General features: G+C 42.7%; 1 protein-coding gene across 2 annotated transcripts in view; it reads right to left on the bottom strand.

Moving 5' to 3' along the window:
• KMT2D (lysine methyltransferase 2D) overlaps positions 1 to 23,412 on the bottom strand; it is a 124,615-nt gene that overhangs the window by 21,425 nt on the left and 79,778 nt on the right. For both annotated transcript variants that reach the window (XM_075199632.1, XM_075199633.1), the window contains 13 exons: positions 21,269 to 23,190; positions 12,268 to 12,391; positions 11,923 to 12,007; positions 11,564 to 11,630; positions 11,039 to 11,271; positions 4,633 to 10,485; positions 2,297 to 2,434; positions 1,465 to 1,632; positions 1,204 to 1,351; positions 950 to 1,016; positions 664 to 839; positions 308 to 462; positions 62 to 197 (listed from right to left, as the gene is read on the bottom strand). In XM_075199632.1, the coding sequence (XP_075055733.1) occupies positions 62 to 197; positions 308 to 462; positions 664 to 839; positions 950 to 1,016; positions 1,204 to 1,351; positions 1,465 to 1,632; positions 2,297 to 2,434; positions 4,633 to 10,485; positions 11,039 to 11,271; positions 11,564 to 11,630; positions 11,923 to 12,007; positions 12,268 to 12,391; positions 21,269 to 23,190 (9,272 nt within the window). The remainder of the gene's footprint in view (positions 1 to 61; positions 198 to 307; positions 463 to 663; positions 840 to 949; positions 1,017 to 1,203; positions 1,352 to 1,464; positions 1,633 to 2,296; positions 2,435 to 4,632; positions 10,486 to 11,038; positions 11,272 to 11,563; positions 11,631 to 11,922; positions 12,008 to 12,267; positions 12,392 to 21,268; positions 23,191 to 23,412) is intronic.

The following is a 23,412-nucleotide window of genomic DNA, read 5'->3' as shown; positions in this document are numbered from 1 at the left end:
ACTTATGGGAAAGTATTATAGCATGTACAATAAAAACTTTAGATCATAAAAAATACCTTACCTTCTGTGGACGAGTCCACGGGTTTTCTTATATCAACACTATTTTTAAGACCGCTATCTGGGAAAAGCACTTCATAGGAACTTGGTAACTTGATGCTCAATAAACCAGCAACAGCTGCAACTACACCATTCAAATTCTAAATGTGAAAATAGAACAAAAAATATTGAAACAGCAGAAGAACATAAGGCGTAAAAGTATGGCTTGCACAAAAGGATGGCCTGCAGACTAGATGTGCACTTCACTCACCTTCGCTGCTGCTGTTGATACTGTTAACATAACAGATACCTCGCTGCCTTTCGTCTTATCCCATGATACGGTTCCTCCAGCAGCACTCAAAATCGTTTTATCAGCAAACTCCGGTGGAACAGGTAAGGCCTCTGCAGTTTTCACTTCGGGAAACACTGTTGCAGAAAATTAATTGGAATTGGGAAATGAAAAATGGATTTATGTTACGGCTACTTTACATCCACTATTTGATATTTTTGGTTTATTTTACTATTGTAATATATATGTTAGGATAATCAAGCTTCCAGATACCATAGGCTTTCTTGTTGTTGTTTTTTTGAGAAGTCATCTAGAAAAGTACATTAGTGGCCACCAACCTGGTATGGCGCATCGAGGAATAAGTGGTATGACTGGAGATAAGGCTCTCTCCTCTTGTTCCTCTTTGATGTCGCACAAAGTAGGGAAACGTGGAGTGTCCTCTCCAAGTATACTTTCTGGGGAAGAGGCTGGAACAATGCTGTCAGGGGAGTCACTTTCCTCATCACTCTCCATTCTAGGACACACAAAAAACTTTTTAATTTTTATTTTGTACTCTACAAAACTATTTCCTATATCCCGGCTATCCTTCATAGGAAATCATCCACCACTAATAAAACTCCTCACCTGACATCCTCACTCTGGTTGTGTGGAGGAGTAGGTAGCGCAGCCAAAAGGTCTAAGCTGCGCTCAACTGTAATGACAAGATAAAAAGAAATGAAAAGATGCGGACACATAGGTTGTAAAATCAATGTTCTCAACATTTCAGATCACAAGAAGAAGGAATTCAATCACATTTCAGTTACAATACTTGTGCCATCTCCTCTGAGGAATGCATTCATAACACTGTGAAAAAGGGAAAGACCTCTGATTGAACGCACCTTTAACTTCTGCAGTGCTCTCAAGTTCCTTCTTTGCTTCATTCAGATCTTCAGCTGCAGTCACACCATTCACCATTTTCTGCTGCACAGAAGGAGGTGGAGTTGGTGGCAAGGAAGAAGGAGGTGTAGGGGGATTACTGAGGTTGTTCTAAAAAAAAAAAAAAAAAAAAAAAAAAAGGATTAAAAGTTTTAATAAGCAGCCAACACTAACTTTGTTTCGGTTTAATTCAACAAGATAAAACATAAAATTAATTTCCGTACCTTGCTGAGCAGCTGTGTGTAGTAGTCTGGGATACTTTCCAGAGCACCATTCCCAAATGATCCTTTAAGTGGGCTTTTCCCATTAACTGGACTACTGCTACCAAATGGGGCAAAAAGGCTGAAGTTAGCGGTAATCGAAGGCTCCACCAATGGTAACAGAGAAAGCTCCTGTTTTAAAAAAATATGTAAAAAAGGAACCTTTAGAATTTTTCTTCGATTGAAGTGTTAAACTCACAAGTAAAGCAGCATTTTAAATCTTTTATTATTTTTACACTTTTCATTAATATTTTGCCAGATTACCAATATGCTAATCCTCCACCTACAGAAGGCAGACAAAACTACCCTTTCTTATCTGTCTATTACATCAAACCATGCCATACTACAGAACGATTTAACATATTACAAAAAGAGGTGCAATCCTCTGAGAATAAAGACACTAGAAAGACCCCCCCCAAGGATGGACCTGAACAAAGGACAATCTTCTATTACAAGAGACAAACAACATTAGGGATAAAAAGATGATGTGGAGTACAACTGAAACCTTGAGGAATACCAAAAATGGAGGAGGAAGGGATTTCAGGGCAATAAGTATACACTCTCTCCTCAAAGGATCAGATGAGATCATCCTGACAAAAGAGGAGGACGAGATCAAATAGGATTTAAAGCCCACGCATGGGTCCAACATCAGTCTATATAATTTTTCTAAGCAAGTTCTGAAGTATATGAGCAGGAGGATCTAGAGCATGGATGGATCTAGCAGTTAACTTAAACTGCTCTAAAACAAATTATTATCCTGAAGATTAGCACCAAGGACTGCATGAAGAGAATGTACCTGCTTCAGTTGCTTCACAATGTCACCTGGAGATTTCAGACTGTCTTCTCTACGAATCTTTTTACGGGAGTTTGGTACTTTCTCATTGGTCTTCTGAGTCCTTTTGGGCTTTGGTACAGTTTTTTTAGCACAAATTTCCTAAACAAAACAGAAAGTAAGCACAATATATAGTAGTAAAGCCTAATTGCAATGTACACTTATTAAGCACAAATCAAAACAAGAACTTGCCAATTCATTGTTGCCTGGTAAACCTATGACAGTATGAAACTTGAGGCTCTGTACACACAGGTAAGAGAGAAGTCATACAGCCTGACTGGATATCTGCACTATCCACAGATCAAACGGTCAAGCAGAAGGGCGACTGCCAGCCATATATACAGGTTTTTCTACCTGAAGGAAGGCTCTTCGATTGGACAACCCTGAAGCACGGTGTGCGCTTGGAAAGTGGTTTGTTACTAGCCCATGAATAATTGACTGGAATTGAGCAAGTATGAAAACAAAAGTAAGTCACCACACTTGAAAAAATGCACGAGCACATGGAATACATATCCAAAAGCAGTTTAACCAGCATTGTGCTGAATTGTAATGAATAAGCATAGTTCAATTTTTTATTTTTTTTAACCACATCCATAGGGATTCATGTGAATGGCTGAGCGGCTAAAGGGAGACCCGGCCATTTAAATTCAGTCATTTGTGTGGTCTATTGTGTGATACAAACGTACACACATAGAGTATACAGGGTTTACAGAGAATGGTGCGCAAAGCAAAAAAACCGTCCATTGAGCGGCAGTTCGTTGAGCGAAAAGTTCAAGCTGACAAGAAGGAGACCGTAGCTAAACTGTAACCATGCATTACAATAGTGGTATGCAGAAGAGCACCTATGAACGTATAATAGCATGTGCAATGTCGCAAACCGCACGTCATCTCAACCACATTCCTCGAACACGACAATGAGCTCAGTGTGCTTCAATGGCCTCCAGTCACCAGAAATAAATCCAATAAAGCACCTTCGGGATGTAGTGGAATAGGAAATTCGCAGTATAAATGTTAAACAAACAAATCTGCAGCAAACTGCATGGTATAATGTCAACATGGACCAAAATCTCTGAGGAATGTTTCCAGAATCTTGTTGAACCAATACCACAACAAATGGCTGTTCTAGTTACAAAGGGATCCTACCTAGTACTAGAAGGGTTTACCTAATGAAGTGGCCACTGAGTGTATGTACTTGTAGTAAAACAGGGTTAGGAAGTTGTAGTTTCTCTTTTTTTTTTTTTTTTTTTTTACTTTTCACTATTTATGCAGGAGACCTTAAGGAGTATTCCAATAGGCATCCGCTAATTTTTTTCTTATTAATGGGTCCAATTCTAACTGGATCAATGTCGGCACGGATCTAGTAGTTCTGCTTAGCAAGACCTACCAACCTGGAGAAAATCCCTAGTGACATCCCATGGTGCTCTTTGGTGTTACTGCATTGCACAAACAGCAATTCGTTTTGAACCCTATACAGTTCAAACTGAACTGTATAGGGTTCCATTATTGCACCCAATGCACAACAAAAACAGCTGCAGTATGTAGATCTCTGATAAACATCAATGTATGGTAAGGCACCGCAGACTTGATATACTCGTCATTTTGTAGTAAGGGATTAAAAACAGTTCTACATTATTTGTAAATAAATAATGCCTATCAAGCACTTTGGAAAAGATATTTATACCTATTTTAGCCAATTTTATTTTAATTGTGTAAAATATATATCAGTGTGCTGATATGGGTAATGATTTATATAAGTATTGTGTTGAATGTAATTATTTACTATTGTTTTCTGGGTATGTTTTAAATAAAGTTATATTTTATTGGTTGAATACACAATTGTATTTATGATTAATGGAGTGTATTCTACATTATTTGATTTGCAACTAAAGCTCACATATGTATGGGCAACCATCATCATCTATTTATATATAGCGCCACTGATTCCGTAGCGCTGTACAGAGAACTCATTCACATCAGTTCCTACCCCATTGGAGCTTACAGTCTAAATTCCCTAGCACACACAGACAGACAAAGAGAGACTAGGGTCAATTTTGATAGCAGCCAATTAACCTACCAGTATGTTTTTGGCGTGTGGGGGAAACCAGAGCACCCGGAGGAAACCCAATCAAACACGGGGGGAACATACAAACTCCACACAGATATGGTCATGGAATTGAACTCATGACACCAGCACTGTGAGGCAGAAGTGCTAACCACTTGGCCACCGTGCAACTAAAAACAAACACACATCTTAGGAACTTGTTACCTACAGTACATTGACAAATTAAAAGACAACTTACATCTTTATTACGAGGTGGGGCTTGCAGTTTCTGCTCCAGAACAGTCAACTTGTTGTCTATGTGACCATTTATGTCTGTATGAATGCTATCTGAAGAACGCTGTGAAGCAAGCTGCACAGTCTTGGCGCGTAGCAGTTTCTGCAGAAGGAGATGACCAGCCTCTCCTTTGGCTCCTATTGTCAGTGGGTCACCATTTGCCTCACATTTTATGTCCCGATTACTACACACACTTTCTTCTACAGACTCCTCTTTAAGAAGCTTGGTCAGCTGAGTCCTTTCACCATTCTCAAGAGGACTAACAGGACTTCTAACAGTCTCTAGTCTGGTCAGATGTTCTGTTTCCATACGCTCTTCCTGAGATATTGTATTCAACTGCGGATCTCCAGTTTCATCAGGGCAAGAATGGCCACCCGCTTCACTGGGAGAAGCAATGTTTTTGGATTCCTTGGTAGAGATCTCAGAGTCAAAAAGCTCTGGCGTTTTAATATCTGGGGCATCATTATGTTGAATGGTTGTTTCACCCTGGGTTGAGAGTGGTGCACTGGACAATTCAGTGTTTTGGCTTTCTGACAATTTTTGTACTAAGCTGCTTTGGATAGTTTTGGCCATCAGTGGGTCAATACTAGGCTGCAAGGTCTTGGCGTGCTCATCTGGAGATCTGTTTGGACTCTCTGGTTGCAAGGTTGTCACAGCTCCAGGACATATAGCCGTGAGTTCAGGAGGCTCCTTCTTTGGTTCCTGTAGACTCTCTAGATGTAACGGTGTTTGTTGCTGGCGTAGCTGCTGTAAATGCATCTGGAGTTGCTGCTGTAATTGAAGTTGTTTCTGGGGTGGCTGGTGGAGCATTTGCTGTTTCAACTGAAGTATTTGCTGCACTTGCTGAATTTGATGAGGCTGAAGGTGCTGTAACTGTTTGTGTTGCTGCATTTGACTCTGTTTCAACTGTTGTATATGCTGTGGCTGAACTTCTGATTGTTGCAGTTGTGTTTGCTGCACCTGAACTAGATTCTGCTGTAATTGAGTTTTTGCCTTGTGGGATTGCTGTTGTGCCATTGGCTGTAGTGGTACTTGTGACTGGGGAAGCTGTAATTGCATTTGCGCAGGTTGTTTCTGATGAGTTTGTTGTTTCACTTGTAGCTGCTGCATTTGGTTTTGTTGATGTCCTATCTGCTGGATCAGTTGTGAGTTTTGTGGGGTTGTTTGTTGATTAAGGAGTTGTTGATGTATTTGCACATTTTGCAGTTGTTGAAATTGCATTTGAGCTTTGCTTTTGTTTGGAGTTTGTAATTGAGAAGGTTGCTGAATATGCTGTTGCAGATTTGCTGGTTGTACTTGATGCTGAATCTGATGTTGAAACTGCTGCAACACTTGAGGTGTTTGATTCTGAAATGTTTGCAATTGCTGAATCTGTTGCGTCTGTGGGGGTTGTTGGAGTTGCTGTACTGTTTGGGACTGTGAACTTGGCTGCAATTGAGACACTTGTGGTTGTTGTGGCTTTTGAATTTGTTGCAAAGGCTGCTGAGTAGTAATCTGCTGTGGCAACACTTGGAATGATAACAATGACTGCTGCTGTCCCTGTTGCAGATGTAGGTGCTGAGTCTGCTGCATTTGCTGCTGTTCAATTTTATGTTGCTGCTGCATTAGACTGAGTTCCACTTGTTGGGCTGTTTCACTTTCTTGTGATTCCTGTATCTGGTCATTGTGCTGCATTTTCTCTGTTTGTTGCGGGTGCTGTATCTCTTGCTGCTCCTGTTCTGTTTTTTGCTGTATTGGAGGCTGACGTAGCGGTGGTGACTGAGTGATTTCCTGTTGCATTTCATTTTGTAACGTTGTCTTTTCCATCTGTGGAGATTGTTGCACTCTTGTTTGTTGTACTTGCAAATTATGGTGTACTTGAGACACATTTTGTTGCAAATGTGTCATCTGATGATGCTTCGCTTGCTGTTGTGTTAGTTGCAGTTGTGGTTGTGTTTGTTGCATTAACTGCTGTTGTGTTTGCAACAACTGTTGCTGCTGCTGTTGTGTTTGCTGGACTGTCTGCACCTGCTGCTGTTTTTGCTGCAATTGTTGAAGTTGCATATGTTGTTGCTGTTGTGCTTGTTGCAAGAGTTGTAACTGTTGTTGCTGAGTTTGCTGCATAAGTTGCAGCTGCTGTGGCATCTGTTGAATCTGCTGCTGCTGTTGTGTCTGCTGCAACTGTTGGAGCTGTTGCTGTTGTGTTTGCTGCAACTGTTGGAGGAGCTGCTGCTGTTGGAGCTGCTGCTGCGGAGCTTGCGTTTGCTGCAACTGTTGGAGCTGCTGCTGCGGAGCTTGCGTTTGTTGCAACTGTTGGAGCTGCTGCTGCGGGGCTTGCGTTTGCTGCAACTGTTGGAGCTGCTGCTGCGGGGCTTGCGTTTGTTGAAACTGTTGGTGCTGCTGCTGCGGGGCTTGGGTTTGCTGCAACTGTTGATGCTGCGGGGCTTGGGTTTGTTGCAACTGTTGATGCTGCGGGGCTTGGGTTTGCTGCAACTGTTGATGCTGCTGCTGTGGTGCTTGCGTTTGCTGCAACTGTTGTAACTGCTGCTGCTGTTGGGTTTGCTGCAACTGTTGTAACTGCTGCTGCTGTTGGGTTTGCTGCAACTGTTGTAACTGCTGCTGCTGTTGGGTTTGCTGCAACTGTTGTAACTGCTGCTGCTGTTGGGTTTGCTGCAACTGCTGTTGCGTTTGTTGCAACTGTTGTAACTGCTGCTGCTGTTGTTGCGTTTGCTGCAACTGTTGGAGCTGCTGTTGCGTTTGTTGCAACTGTTGGAGCTGCTGCTGCTGTTGTTGCGTTTGCTGCAACTGTTGGAGCTGCTGCTGCTGTTGTTGCGTTTGCTGCAACTGTTGGAGCTGCTGCTGCTGTTGTTGCGTTTGCTGCAACTGTTGGAGCTGCTGCTGCTGTTGTTGCGTTTGCTGCAACTGTTGGAGCTGCTGCTGCTGTTGTTGCGTTTGCTGCAACTGTTGGAGCTGCTGCTGCTGTTGCGTTTGCTGCAACTGTTGGAGCTGCTGCGCTTGCTGCAATTGTTGGAGCTGCTGCTGCGATTGCTGCAACTGTTGACCTGGCTGAAGTTGCTGTGCTTGTTGCAACTGCTGAAGCTGCTGCTGCTGTGTTTGCTGCAACTGCTGAAGCTGCTGCTGCAATTTCTGTTGTGTTTGCTGCAACTGCTGAGGTGTTTGCTGCAACTGTTGCTGTGTTTGCTGCAACTGCTGGAGCTGTTGCTGTGTTAGTTGCAGCTGTTGCTGTGTTTGCTGCAGCTGCTGAGTCAACTGCTGCTGTTGAGCTAGTTTCAATTGTTGCTGCAATTGTTGTTGAGGTGCTTGCTGAAGAGATTGAATTTGTGGCTGCTGTAATGCTGTTTGTTGCAATGGTTGTGCTTGTACCTGATGCTGTTGCACTTGCTGCTGTGTTTGTTGTAATTGTGAAATCTGGTTCTGATGTACTTGTTGCTGCGTTTGTTGCAGATGCTGCTGTATTTGCTGACGTGCTTGTTGAAGCTGTTGCGGTACCTGCTGCATTTGATGTTGGACTAGCTGTGTCTGCTGCACTTGTTGCTTGGATTGTTGCACTTGCTGCAACTGATGTTGAGGCTGCGGAGTTTGAAGAGGCTGTTGCAACTGATGCTGGATTTGTTGCACTTGCTGCATTTGATGTTGCTGCATTTGTGTTGATTGAGGTGGCACCTGCTGTATTTGCTGAGCTTGTTGCATCTGAATTGACTGAACCTGTGGTGGCTGCTGCAACTGTAACTGCTGAGTTTGTTGTGGCTGCTGTAGCTGATGCTGTTGTACTTGCTGCAGTGTCTGATATTGGGGTGTCTGTTGGTGAGAGGAATGAGGCATTCTATACTGAGGAGGAGGCTGATGAGCCATATTTCTCAAGCTATTTGTAGTCTGAGAAAGTTGGCCAGGAGCAGTTTCCTGTGTCTGACCAACACTATATCTCCCCACTCCTGGAGATTTTAACAAGGAACTTTGATCCAGTTCAGTAGCTTGTGGTGTTTCCACTGTGTGTTCTGGTGTTACTTTCTGTATAGTAACAGAATGGCCTTCCTCAACATAGTTTGATTGTACCTGTTCCGTCCCAACTGACCCAGTCTGTCGAACTTGGAAAATGCCTCTGGATGGTGTCTGACTACCAGGAGGGCCATTAGATAGCACAGCATGTGCAGTTGTAGGCTGCATTGCAGTTTCCTGGTGTGAGGCTTGTCTAAGAGCTTGATTCTGGGCTTGTTGGTGCCGCTGAATCAGAATAGCCTGCAACTGTTGTTGCTGTTGTGGGGTTAAGTGTCGCAATTGTGGATTCTTTGCAATAATTCCCTGGAGCTGTGCTCTTATCTGAGCCATGAGTGGGGTATTTTGCATTGTCATTAGATTAGCAGCATACGGCGTCTGCTGACCACTGAGAGCTGGTCTTTGTTGCCCCAATGGATGTGGTAAATTCTGCCCTACATTATCTTTGGCATGGTCATTTCCCTGTGCCTGTAACGGACTTTGGCCCACAATTCTCTGTATCTGAATCACATTTGGTTGCTGTGATGTTGCAGCGGTAATGTGTGTGTTATCTTGACTGAGAGGATGTTGAGGAGTGTTTGGAAGTTGATCTGGCCTCAGCTGTGTGCCAAGACTTCGAAGATTTTGTTGTTGGGGAGAAAGAATAATACTGTGCTGCTGCGGTCTCACCGACTGCTGCAATGGACTGGCTGAATCATATGGTGTCTGCTCTTGATCAGAAGAGGAGTTTAACGGCTGTCCACCCTCTGCCGTTCCGGAAGGTTGTAAATCTGTTTCTTGATTCAATGAGCCCATAGAATTATGGCTCACCTGTTTCTGAGCCTGCTGATCAGTAGGCTCTTGGATTTCCGGGCTGCATGTTGACTGCTGAACTCCCTGGTGCCCTTGAGTTTCTGTACCTTCTTGAAGCAATGGGCTATCAGTAATGTTTGAATCCTTGATACTCAAAATCTGCTGTGTGTGCATATTTTGAGGATGGACAGATAGGTTTTGATTTGCAGCCTGGATTTGTCCTGCAAGAGGTTGCTGAGATAATGTATTGCTCGCCTGACTTAATACTGTCTGCTGATGCAAATGAGACATCCCTATCAAGTTCTGCTGAGATTGAGACAAAACTAAGCGAGGTCCTATTACATTTTGTTGTTGAGCAATTGGCGATGAACCCAAAACTCTCTGCTGTTGCTGAGCAATCAAAATGTGTCTTTGTTGCGTTGTGTGATGTTGTAAAACAGATGCCTGAGTATGACCCACAATGGTCTGTGGAGTTTGAGCAGGGGCTTGCTGTACCACCAATCCATGTGAATTTCCCATCAACCCATGCTGTTTTGTCAACACTGCTTGAGATAAATTGTTTTGAGGTGATAGTGGAAAAGTCTGGTGTTGCTGCTGATGTTTCTGTGCTAGCTGCATTCTCTGCTGCTGAAGTTGATGTTCTTGGATCATCCTTTGTTCAGCTGTTAGACCCTGTAGAGTTGGAGTGGTTGAATAAAAGCTACTGGATGTTCCAGGAAGGGCTGTATTATTTCCCTGAGCTTGATGTTGTTGGGGCATAGACTTCACATAAGAGGCACCATGCTGTGTTTGCATGGCTAAACCTGGTTGCAGACCACGCAGATTACCAGGTTGACCAACAAGCTGGTTGTGTGGCATAGAAGATGTTTGCTGTATACTGTGTCCACCAACAATTTGACCTGGAGCCTTTGTGAGAACCCGGGAGTTCTGGTTTGGGCTGACAGGAAGGCCACCACAGCTTTGCTGTTGTTGCTGCTGCTTGTTCCTATATTCAGTCATTAGGTTTGTATGTTCCTTCTGCTGCTTTCGAACCTGAAAAATTAAGAAATCATAATTATTAGAAGCAAAAAGATACCCAATTCAGGCCTTACTTCGATTAATTTTAATGACCAAATGCTTATATGATATACATAGATTGTAAGCTTGCGAGCAGGGCCCTCTTACCTGTCTGTATGTATTACCCAGTATTGTTTTATTACGGTTTGTTCCCAATTGTAAAGCGCTATGGAATTTGCTTGGCGCTATATAAATGCTGATGACAAGGATATACACATATTGTAGTAATAAGAATATAGTATATAGTAGAATAAATATGTACCAAGAACTTTAATCCTTCAATCAGACTGATATTTATTCAAGGAACATCTGGCAACGGCAGACAGACTGATATTTGTAAATATATAACTTAAAGTTGACTGCACAGCTCTCCATCACTAGACCAGTGCTGCCAGGTTGAAATTCCAGTAAGGTGGGCAAGAACAGACAGACACAGTTTACATTGCATTTAGCAGAGAATGACAAATGACTAACATTTTATTGTTTACTCAGACACTTCAAAAGTCAATAAAGAATAAGACTTTCATACCTGGTCCAGCTGCTTCTGAATCTTGCTTTGCTGCTCAGTGACTATTTTTAGCTTCTCTGCATCTGCCTCTGGGAACTCTCGCCCGGCTTTCTTGGCTGTTCTTTGCTTGGCACACAAAGCCTTGCGGGACTTGCGGTGCACCCCAATTTGTTCCTCAAGTACTTTCAGTTGCATCTGTAAGAGCTGCTGAGTATGGAAAAGCCAATCTTCATACTGACGCTGATCGGCTTCATCTACATGAATGGAAGAACGTTTTGTAATAATCCAGCAGTGTTTGAGCAGGAGAGTGCACTCCCCCAAACATTTACACATAACATGGCAACAGAAATGGCCTAGCTTTTTTAAAATCGTAAATCATTCTGAACTGTAAAACAGCTACCTATAATAGAGTATACACATTATATGAGAGTCACAGATAAGCTGAGGAGGGTGGAGATACCTGAGGAGAGTGGATCTGCACAAGTTAAAAATTGGCAAATCAACATACATACATTTAAAAAGAAAGCAAAAAAAAAAAATACATACTGATAACTCCCTGCACAAATACTGGAGGGTTGGGCCGAGGCTGAGTCGGGTCTATGGTGCTTCTTTCCTAGACAAAAAAAAGAAGAAAAAAAAAGTCAATTAAGTGACACATGAATGTCTAACCAGCTGACCATGAGACCAGAGGAGTGTTCATTCCACTAAACATTTTGTTCTATCAGCCCAATCTGAGAATATCCACAATAGTAATATGCTTATAACCTCTCTGTTACATACATAGTAAAAGGTAATGTTGTAATCTAAACGTATGTGCAACTTTTATTTGCAGACCGTGTGCACCAATAAAAATGGTTCCTCTACCTGTAAAACAATAATGTATCAACTTCCACATGTAAACTTACTTGTGTAGCTACGGTTGTTCCTTGCGTGGTAGATTCCGTGGGTCCAGGAACGCCTAACCTTTGAGCAAGGAGGGAAACCTGTTGCCTAGAGAAAAATATTTTGTGGTTAAGTAAAAATAAAAAAAATAAAAAAAAAAATGGGGAAGGAACATTGACCTTAGAATACCTGGTTAGTGAATGTGTTTTAAGACCATGGGGAAATCTCTTCATTACTTCATTGGACAATTACTTGAACTTATTTCACATTTTCAGTTTTAGGATTTTTTTTCCCACGTATTCAACAATTTTCACAACAACCTTTTAAAACATTGCAAAACAGGGAAGCGCATTGTCAAGTGTTCATACCTGTTAATGCCCGGAGTGACCGCAATGCTACCCTGGGCCATCACCTTCTTTATACCCTTCAAAGCAACCATCTTTGCTTTGGCAATAGGATCCAATATGTCCTCTGCTGCAAACTTTTCAAGATCTGTAATCAATGAATAATAAAAAACAAAACAAAAACGAACATGTTAAAGACATTGAATTCAATCTACGATCTATCTAAATGCATTTGAGAGCTTTTTGATGAGTTAAAAGTCAAATACTATCATAGAGTCTCGCAAATCACTAAACTTTCCTGAATGTAGAGGTGTGCGCCATTTTTAACAAGTATGAAATTTACTTCTGATCTGGCCTTTCGTCCCCAAACCAACATTTTATTGTGCCCACTTTCTAATTCCTAAAGCTAAGTGCTGGATTCCACCTTTACCAGAGAACAACAAGTAATTACCAGACGTACATTATCAATATATGCACGATTCATCAAGCAAAACGTCCATAACCAGGGTAATCCTATTAGTGACAAAACGTTATGCTATTACAAAATAAAAAAAAAAAAACTTTAAAATTCCAAAACAATTCTTAAAAAAGGCAAAAACAAAAATCAGTAAAAATCATCGTATACTATAAAAAAAAAAAAAAACAACAAGACACCATTTGTATAAGCATACTTTACATCAGCACCAAGGACAACATGGTATCTTGAGGTGTCCGGAATATTACTCAGATATACATAAATGCAGATTTTTATACAATATAGTATTTAAATCCTGCATAACTGACATATAGTCAGTAATACAAGCTGTAATGTCTTCTCACTTAAAGATATACAAGGTAGTGAAATTCCAAGTATCATCCATGAAAAAGTCAAACAAGGTGAACTGCAGTAATGTATGCCTCAAACTCGACATGTTTCGCTCAACAAACCTCAATCATGAGTCATGGTTAAGCTCTGAGTGAAACATGTCAAGTTTGTGATATGAACTGCTGTGATCACCTTAACGTTTTTGAATGGAATAAACGTGGAATTTGAAATCACCACCATGGATTACTGCTTGTGATACATGTACCTGCATTTAATCCTGATTACTCGCCGTGCAAACAGGGTGAAAGGAACAATACAGTCATTTATCAGGAGTAGGAACTGATGGTTAGCAGCTACTGGTGCCATCTACTCGAAAGCACAGTTTTTTTTTTATATTGAAATAACATCACAAACAATACACAAGAGACAGTTCTAGCTAACGAGGCAATAAAGGCTCTAGAAATCAGTGGTTCCCAAGCTGTGTGCCGCGGTCAAGGCCGGTGGTAAGCAAGGCAGGGGAGGACTTGGTAATTATTTTGGCTTAGGGGTGCCTTGAAAAAATTATGCCTTGAATTTAGAAAGTTATAGATTTTTGTGCTCACAGTAAATTTCTGCACAATGCAGCAAACCTAAAATTCACAAAGTTTCTCACTATTTTATTACACATCTACTATTCCATGGACAACTGCATCCACTTCCCAGAAGAACATAACATGCCTAAAAGCATGTGCAGGTAAGAAAATAGGATTTTTATACTTACATAAAATCAGTTTCTCCTAGCCCGTTGGGGGACACCGAGGACATTGGGTATAGTGTTATGAGATGGTGGCACTTCAAGAAAATGAGTTAGCTATAGCTTCTCCCCCTTTATACCCCCATTCCTTCAGTTTATGTTTAACCAAGAACCACAGAAAAGGAGACGGTAGAGAGAAAAAAACAGAAAGACAAAAAACAACAAAACACAACATGTCAAACAAAGAGAGAAATTAGAGCGTCAAGGCTGGGCGCCCGGTATCCCCCAATGGATTAGGAGAAACGGATTTTACATAAGTAAACAAATGTATTTTCTCCCACATCCAATGGGGGTAATTCCCAAAGCCTACATCACGGGTGGGAACGCTCAGAAGAAACGGCATGAAGCACATCTCTCCCAAAACTTGTTCCCCCTGATGCAAACACATGAAACTTGTAAAACAGAGTAAACATCACGGACTACATCGAGAGAACGAAGAGAAACTTCATCCTCCAAAGATAGACATATGGTCAGGGCAGGAATGTCCTGATTTATATGGAATCTGACACCACCTGAGGGACGAAACAATGCTTAGTTCGAAGAACTGTCCAATCCTGATGAAAAAGAAGGAGAAGACTTGCACAAAAATGTTGCAAGCTCTAAAACTCTTCTAGCGGCCAGAATAGTTTTCCAAGTCGAAAACTTTAAATCCGTGTCCAAGAATTCAAACGGGGAATGCTGTAAAGCATTTAACACCAAGTTTAAATCCCAAGGCACTACCAGAGGAACACAGAGAGGCTGTGCATGAAGAATCCTCTGAATGGAAGTTTGAACATGAGATTATAGTAAGTAAGACGACCGAAAGTGCCAACATCTGACCCTGAAAGGCACCAAGGCGCAAACCAGCCAAACCTGCACAACCTGGACAATCGAAAAGAGGAGGTAGGGTACCCCTTTCTCTTCACACCAGACAATATATGTTCTCCAGACACAATGTTATATTTTAGCTGAACCTGGTTTGCAAACCCAAAGCATGGTTCGAACCACAAGCTTAGACAAACCCTTAGGTTGAAGGTTCATGGTTTCAACAACCATGCTGTTAAAGGCACACAGTCTAAACAGCGATGATAAAACAGTCCTTGACTCGACAGGCCTGGTCACAGCAGCAGATGCCAAAACCACTCCCCCCCCCCACCATGGAGAGAACGTCTGTGTAACAAGCCCTCCGAGGCCACTAGAATGCTCTCTCTCTCTACTTTTTCTTTTTAGATCATCGGAAGAATGGCTGTCAGTTGGAAAAGTAAACTAATCAGAACCGCCAAGGAACGGACATGGCATCTACTGGGACAACCAGAGGAGCTCTTTGCCCAGGAGCAGAACAGCTGGATTCTCTAGTTATATTGAGACGCCATCATGTAGACGTCCGATTACACCCACCTGTCTGCCAACTCGCGAAACACCTCTGGATGGAGGGACCATTCACCGGGATGCAGTCACTGCCTGCTGATAAAATACACTTGGGTATTCCACGTTCAATCTTTGCAAAACCAAACTGCATAGCAGTCTAGAAACAGCAGTCTTGTATTTCACTTTGTGACATGTAGAAAAACTTTATGTCATATACATTTTCATTTGCCCAGTTATACAGGTCCAAAAGGTGTAAAGATGTGATGGGTTTCTACTGCTTGCAGACTAGTGATGGTGGCTAGATGTTTAACTGTCACACGGACTCTTACCATGAGATGTGGCAAAATAGGGAATTTATGTACTTGCGTTAAATCTCTCTCTCTAAATCCACCTGGGGGACACTGCTACAATGGGGTTGTATGAGGGTGCAGGAGTTGGCACATAAACAGTTAACTAAACTTGCTGCTGACTCCTCCCCTCTGCAACCCCTACCAGTCTCAGTGTAATACAAAAACTAACGCAAAGTACAAAAATCCTCTTTTCTCCATCATCCACTCTGGGAGACACTGCTACCCATGGGGACCTTATAAAGCAGCCCCTAAGGGACAGAATGCTCTGGCCTACCAGCCGGCGAGAACCAGGTCGCTGCCCTACACAGTTGATCTGTAGAAGCCCCGTGGAAAGCAGCCCAGGAGTCCCCCACCACCCAAGTAGAGTGCACCATGAGAACTTGAGGCACAGCTCGATTCATAGTCACATAGGCATGCTTAATCACAGACCGAATCCAACGAGCAATGGTTTGCTCTGGGGCTGGCCAACCTCTTTTACGAGAATCATAAAGTACAAAAAGACAGTTGGTCCTCCGACATGCATATGTCCTGTCCACATAAACCTTTAAGGCCCGGACAATGTCCAGACAGACAAAGGATGGACCCGAGGAAGAAAAACCTTCCTGAAATGCTGGAACCACCATCTCCTGATTTATATGAAAACCTGAAACCACCTGCAGAAAAAGAAAAAGAAAAAGAAAAAAAAAAAAAAAAAAAAAAAAAAAAAAGATAGGCAAGGTCCTGAGAACCGCCCTATCCTCATGGAACACCAGATAAGGAACCCTACAAGACAAGACCCCTAGTTCAGACACTCGTTGTGCAATGGCCAACAAAAACAGCACCATCCCCTTCAAGAACCGTAGATCAGCAAACAACAGCGGTTCAAATGGAGGCCGCTGAAGTACATCAAGGACCAAATTCAAGTCCCACGGAGCCAAAGGAGGAATACGAGGAGGCTGAACAAGTATCACTCCCTGAAAAAAAGTCCAAATGTCAGGGAGAGGAGCCAAATTGATGCTGGAAGAGAGAGGATTTTTGTACTTACGTTAAATCCGTTTCTCCGATTCCGTCTGGGGGACACTGCTTACCATGGGTTGTGGAGAGGAGCTCGGGAGTCGGCACCTAGCTAGTTAACTTTAAGCTACTGCTGACAGACCCCTCCCCTCTACAATCCTCCTGTTATCTCCCAGTAAAACAAAGTATGTATTCAGGTATATACCTCAGAAATAATGCAATTCCTCTAGCAAAGATAAACACAAAAGTAATTTCTTCAAAAAGAGAAACTGGATTTTATGGGGAGGAAAAATTCAGGGAGAGACTGTAGCGGGGGAGGGAAAACGTCTGGCAAGTTGTAAAATAGAGAGTTTGTATTAAAAAAATAAAATTAAAAAAAAATTATTTTATGCTATCAATGCTGTAAAAGAGGAAGCAGCGATTTCCAAGCCACTGCCAGCTCACAGTGGTATGAAAATCAAAGTGGCGGACAAGCTTAAGCTGATGTTTTGTTACGTCTGGCGGTGTCAGATGAAGCAAGAAATACTTAGACAGGAGAGGAAGGTCAAGTAGTACGATAAAGCGAATTAAATTTCATATTGAAGACCATTAAGTAGATAATTTGGGGTAAGACCACCAAATATGTGAAATGGTGCCTCAGGCTGGGCAACCCCTCCAGCATCTATCAGAAGCATCAGGAACAATTTTACATAAACGGGTTGGAACATAGCATCAACAGTATAATAATTTGTATGCATTTTCCTTGAACTTCACATATATAAAGCTTGAAGTGGTGTGTTCCCAAATCTCTAACATTGGTGAATCCTTAGAAAGAGGATTGGGCAGCTTCCCATGCAAGAGCACAGGGCTCTCCTATCGGGGTCCATGGGACAAAATCTCACAGACTAGAATAGAGATTAGACCTTGATGAGGCATGTCTAAGACAAAGTGCCTCAAAGGTGGAGAAAGGTCTATTTTGTAGGAGGGAGGCGTGGGATGAGTGAAAGTTCCGAATTTGTAAGAACTGAAATATGACCAGTGCAATAAGGACCGAAGGTCTGAAAATTTGGGCTACAGGGGTGCACGAGACATTTAACTAAAAAATATAATGCCACCTGCCAAACACGGAGAGAAGAAGGCCCGGCGGAAAAGCTGGATTGTCGAATATGGGAACGAATGGAGAAGGGTCACATAGGCAAACCGAGGGGTGGTTTCCTAGTGCCTGGAAACCCCCCTCCAAGCCTGGGGCACTGTATAATTGAGGTGGCTGGACCCTGCCCCCGCTTCACACGGCTCTGCTTGAAAAGGGAGAGCTGTTTGCACCTAACAGTAGTGCATGCAGCATTGCCCATGTATATTATAGGGATAGGAAGAGTTGGAGAGCAGCCAAGCACTGTCTAATATTATAGCCACGCCCCCATGCGTGTTGGTCACGCCCACTGGCAGCATAGTGTGGAAACCCCCCTCTACAAATCCTGCGTTTGCCCCTGGGTCAGGAGCCAATTTATAAATATTGCTGGCACGGTCCGAAAAAAAAAGGGAAAGTTTAACTACCGGGTGAAACCTTAAAGATGTCTCTCAGTAAGGAGAATAAGGTAGGAATAAGCCATAAGTCTCAATATCTGTCAGAGGTGTTGGGAGTGAAACCTGAGCATGGCCAATATTAAGAATATGGTTGGTATAAGGCTATTTTGTACTTAGTTACCAGACTTAATACAGAGGACATCCTTAGCACTACAGATAAATCTGCACCAGAGGCTCAATGACAAAAGTGAAGATCAGAGGGGAAAGGGGGCACAGCCCCGCCTGGTGCCATTAGTTATAAAGAAAAATAGGCTGGAGACCACACCATTCACCTGGACGGCAGCAGAAGGATAGTGGAACAGCATGGAAAGAATGGAGATAAACTTACCAGGGAAACCAATGTGAGAGAGGGTACGGAACATGAAGGGCCAGGAAATCCGATAGAAAGCCTTCTCCGCATCCTATGCGGACACACGGCCCGGAATCTTGCATTCATTAATAGTGTAAATGATATCAATAGTACGTCAGATGTTGTCCAAGGTCAAACTGCCAAGGACAAAACCAACCTGGTCGGGATGAGTTAAAGAGGCAAGAAGGATGTTCAACCATGTAGCTAGAATCAACATGAAGCAATGAAATGAGTCTAATTGAAGCAATGGACAGGGTCTCTCCTGGGTTTAAGAATGACCACAATGTTGACACAATAGTGACCAAATCAAATGCTGCCCCCTTCAAAAAAAAAAATTAAATAGCTACGTCAGTTGAAGAGCCAACATAGCAGAATTATTTTTTTATAATACTGAGAAGTAAAGCCGTGCAGACCTCGAGTAGAAGAAGCTTTCAACGATTTGATGGCTTGTTCAGTTTCTTCTAAAGAAATAGCAGCATTCAAGAATAAATTTTTCTCTGAGGAAAGTTTGTGTCTTGTGTTAGGATAGAAGAGAGGTTAGGCAAGATTCCAAGGTCAAGATCTTGGTAGCTACTTGCTTATGGGATTTGGCCAATATACTGCTACACAGTCCTCAAATAGTGGCTTTATGGATCTTCCAGAGAATGCCGGAGAAACCTCAGGATAGGAGATGATGTCAAAGTATTCACTTAAGGCAGCTATGAACTCCTGAAATATCCTGCAGTCTAAGATGGGGGCATCATGAAGGCACCAGGAACGTTGGTGGGGGACTGAGGCAGTTAAGTTTAACTAGAGTGATTGTGATCGGATAAACCGCCTTTGCCAACCTGTCTGTTGCTGCTGGGAACCGGCTGGGCTCACTTTGCCACCATTCCCTTTCGTTATCCCAAATGCGCCCTCTAACCACAATAGGAGGGGCTAACAAATACTGCCACCACTGGACTCCTAATTGGCATCCAGAACCAGGTTTCTTTTGGGTAACCGACGCTGCTAGTGTACCCCATTACTGGTGCACCTGGGCTGATACCCCTGACTTCTTATGGATCAGGGTTGCTGTGGATGGATCCCCCCGGCCCATCACACTGGCCAGAACTGCTGGGTAGCAGGCAGAGAGGTGGCACCAGAGAGCTGGGTCCAAATCGCAGAACAGCCGGAAACGGCTTAGAGTATGGTCTAATCTGTAGGTCACAGGAATCAGCATAGAGAAGTTTCCAAGCAGGTCTTTGAAGCAATGTTTATTTGCTCACGCTGGTTGAAGGTACCAGTGATCAGGTCAGATGAAACAAGAAGAACCTTTAATACAAAACAGTGCTGTTTTTATACACATCTGGAGACTAGTCTTAGCAGGAGGTAATCCGTCCTCCTGTCCCTTTAACCAATCTGGGTTGATTCATGCAGCCTACATGAGAATCAACCCAGAGAGGTTGAACACCTTTAATTGCTGCTCGTGGAAAGGGGGAGTACACTTCCCACAAGCTGTCAGGGAGAGGGGGGCTCAGCCAAATATTCTCCCCTGGTGCCTCTCTGTCTGGGGTGGGAGATTTATCTTTTAAATCTCCCGCCCAAACTGACTTCCAGGGACTGGGCTCCGGGGTCTGGCTCTGCTCCCTGGCCGAAAATAGTACCAGTGGAGTGCAGCCAGTCCCGGGACAACAGTCCCTGCCCTGTCGCTAGTTGAAGCTCTTTGAGCTCCATCTAGGGACTTAGCTTCCTGGGACCTCCTGGACCTATTTGATTCCAGGATGCTGGTTATTAAGTTCCTCCAGCAGCCACTGAAGCTAGCTGCCAAGAAGTGAAGGGCCCAGGGCTGCCTCTGCACAGGGTATTTTTTCTTTATTATACACATATACATTTCATACATTTATAACCCACATTTTTTCATTTAATACATATAGATACGCTCCCGGCTGTACCGGGAGTTAACTTATTCAGTGCTGAGCGCCAGTTCCTTTGCAGTGCCTCAGCGCCGACACATACACTTTGACATTAATTTTTATTATTTTTACACTCCCCGGCACCTAACACCGGGGTTTAACCCCTTACATGCTGCAGCGCTGCGCCCACATAAATTTTTTTTTATTTTATTTCACACATTTAAACACATACACAGTTCACGCGGCGCCTAGCGCCGGTGATTTAACCTCTCCAGTACCAGGTATTAATCATGCCGGCACCGAAGCTCAATTTCCAAGATGGCCGCCGCACGGTACTCAGGACCCGGCCACAGTGATCAATCCGGAAAAAAAGTGATATGGTTGTGGCAGAAACAATTTGTGTCACAGAGGCGGAGATAAAAAGCATGTTTATAGGGGAGTGGGCGCGGCGTGGGGCAGAATAATGGGTGAAGTGTCTGCTCAGAGGGTCTATTTTATCTGTGCATCAGTCACCACATTCATGACGAATGTATATTATACAGTCAATGTCAGCTCTCTAAATGGTCAGAAAGCTAAACAAACCCAAGCTGAACAAATCCCAGGGGATAGAAAGCGAAAATGTCTAAATTCACACCTAAAGCCTAACTTTTGGATGTCATTTCGGTTTATATCAATATACAACAGCTTTCCTGACTCATCAAAAGATCCTGCTGGCTTTAACACTACCCTGGCTCACAAACTCAAAAAAAAATTTTTTTTTCCCACACCAGATATAAAAAAACAAAAAAAAACAACTATAGCCTTTTGATCCGCAGGAAAAAAACAAAACAAAACAAAAGATTATACATTACGTTATATATTTCCTGACCCACATTTCTGTCACAGGATTAAAGGATGCATTGTCATTCACATTATAATATAAACAATTTATATTAACCATTAAGTGTGTACCTGTATCAGGGAAAAAGTTATTTGTCAGCTGCTGTTGCGGTTTCATAATAATTTGTTGTCCCAAGATCGGCTTGGGAGGGAGAACTTGCTGCTGAGGTCCACCAGCTTGTACCAAGTGCTGACCACCAAGCAAGTGGGTCTGGTTAGTTGCAACATGCATGGATGATTCGAGAGTGGTGCTTGCTTGCACTCCAACAAGTCTTTGCTGCATCTGCTGTGAAGTTAAAAGCTGGGGAGCAGAATTTAATCCCTGATGTCTAGACACAATTCCAAGTCCTACAAGGTTTGCCTGATGGTTATCCTGTTGACTGAGAGGTCCTGACTGATTAGTTATGGGAGAATTGGTTGCTATTATTGGATGCTGCTGTGCACTCTCTGGATGCTGTACGGACAGCAGTTGCTTTTTTTGTTGCTCTTTTTTTTCATGTTCAAGAAGGTCTTCTATAAGAAGGGGAAGTTCACTAGCTACTAGAGAACTTTCCATCTTATCTAGGTCATCGCTGGGAGAGTGTCGAGGGCATGGAAGACCTAGCGTCCTTTCATCCAGTTCAAATTTCTCCAACATTAGGCTACTTGGATTATTCATTACAGAAGAATCTTTGCTAGTAAAGAGAGATCCACTCTGGTTTGTTGCTTGAATAGCATTTGTATTGACCGTATGAAGGCTAGGTCCTGTTTTCAATAAACCAACCCCAAGGGAAACTTTTTCAGTGCTATTTGAAGCTTCAATTTTAATATTTATGGAATTGCTAGCAGAAAACTGGCAAGTGCTGACCTTAAAGTCACTGTCTTCTAACTTTGGTTTTAAATCACCTGCAAATGGAGATTGCTTTGTTTCCACACTGGAAGGAACTTGAGAAGAGTCCCCGCCACCACTAAGATGGGGTCCCAAATCAAGTCCCAAATTATCTGGTCGTCTATCTTTGGCGATTTTTATGTCTGCTCTAGGTTGCAGCTCTTTCTGCAACTTGTTTGGAAGGCTGTCTTTTCTCGACTCCACAATATCTGGTTCCATCTTAAGCATTGCCTCCTCTTCTGCTTTCTCATTTGCAGATTCAACCAGACGCAAGTGTTCGTTGAAGATGTCCTTTTTGTCGCCTGTGTCCAATTCTGGATCTGTATAAGCAAGGAGATCAAACTCATCGCCATTTAAAAGATCATCTAAATGGGGGTCATTTGTCTCAAGGTTATCAAGATTGCCCAAATCATCATCTGCTTTAGCAACATCAAGGCTCAAATTTGCCAAATCATCATCTTCTAGGTCTTTGTGTGTATCAAAATCAACATCCAGTTCTGGTGGATCCTCACATTGGACCCTTCCACCTCCAAGGCCACTAGCTGACCCATCCTTTGAACTTTCAGACTGAGATGTTGATGGAGCAAGTGGGACATTAGCTTGCTGCAGTGGAATCTCTGGTGCAGTGCCAACTTTTGTTTGAATAGGCTGTGGGACACCAATCATGTTTCCTGTCTGAGGAAGAATTGGAGCAGTAGAAGGCAAAACTTTCTGAGGCTGCATTAAGGTGTTCCTCATTACTGGTACTTGCAATGGATTACCATCTCCTCTCATCACCCCGGTTATTAAAGGAGAGTTAGCACTTTCAGCTGGCAAATAGAAGCGGGGTCTGTTCTGAGGGCCAGGCGGTGAAAAAGGAACTCCAATAGGCAGCTTTTGCGCATGATGACGCAATTCAATATATGGTGCCCCACCGACAGTGACTGAAGAGGTGACTTGCTCACCAGGAAATGGTAAACGCACTATGCCGCCACTGCTCACTGTAGGACTTGTTGAAAGCCGGTTGCCTTCTTGAAAACGAACAGGTGCCAAAGTCCTTTGTGCTGTCACTTGTGACTGCCAGGCATGCTGCTGATCAGAATAAGATCCCCTTGAATAAAAGGCTTGAGGTCCTTCAGTTGAATGCCTGTAAAAGACAAACTACATTGTAACACAGTTGATGTGAATTTTTTGTTTATTGATAATTATAGTTTGTAGGGTGGAGAAAGTCAGTTTATTATATTGTATGTTTGATTAAGTGTGAATAGATTGTAGGGCATATACAATTCATGATCAGATTTCAGTGAAATCAACAAGAGAAAGTATTTGCTATAATGTTTTCATTGATGTACACAATTCTTATTTTAGG

Source organism: Mixophyes fleayi, chromosome 2 (genome assembly GCF_038048845.1).
Source record: "Mixophyes fleayi isolate aMixFle1 chromosome 2, aMixFle1.hap1, whole genome shotgun sequence".
In the NCBI taxonomy this organism is placed as follows: domain Eukaryota; kingdom Metazoa; phylum Chordata; class Amphibia; order Anura; family Limnodynastidae; genus Mixophyes; species Mixophyes fleayi.
This window is presented reverse-complemented; position numbering and strand designations above follow the sequence as displayed.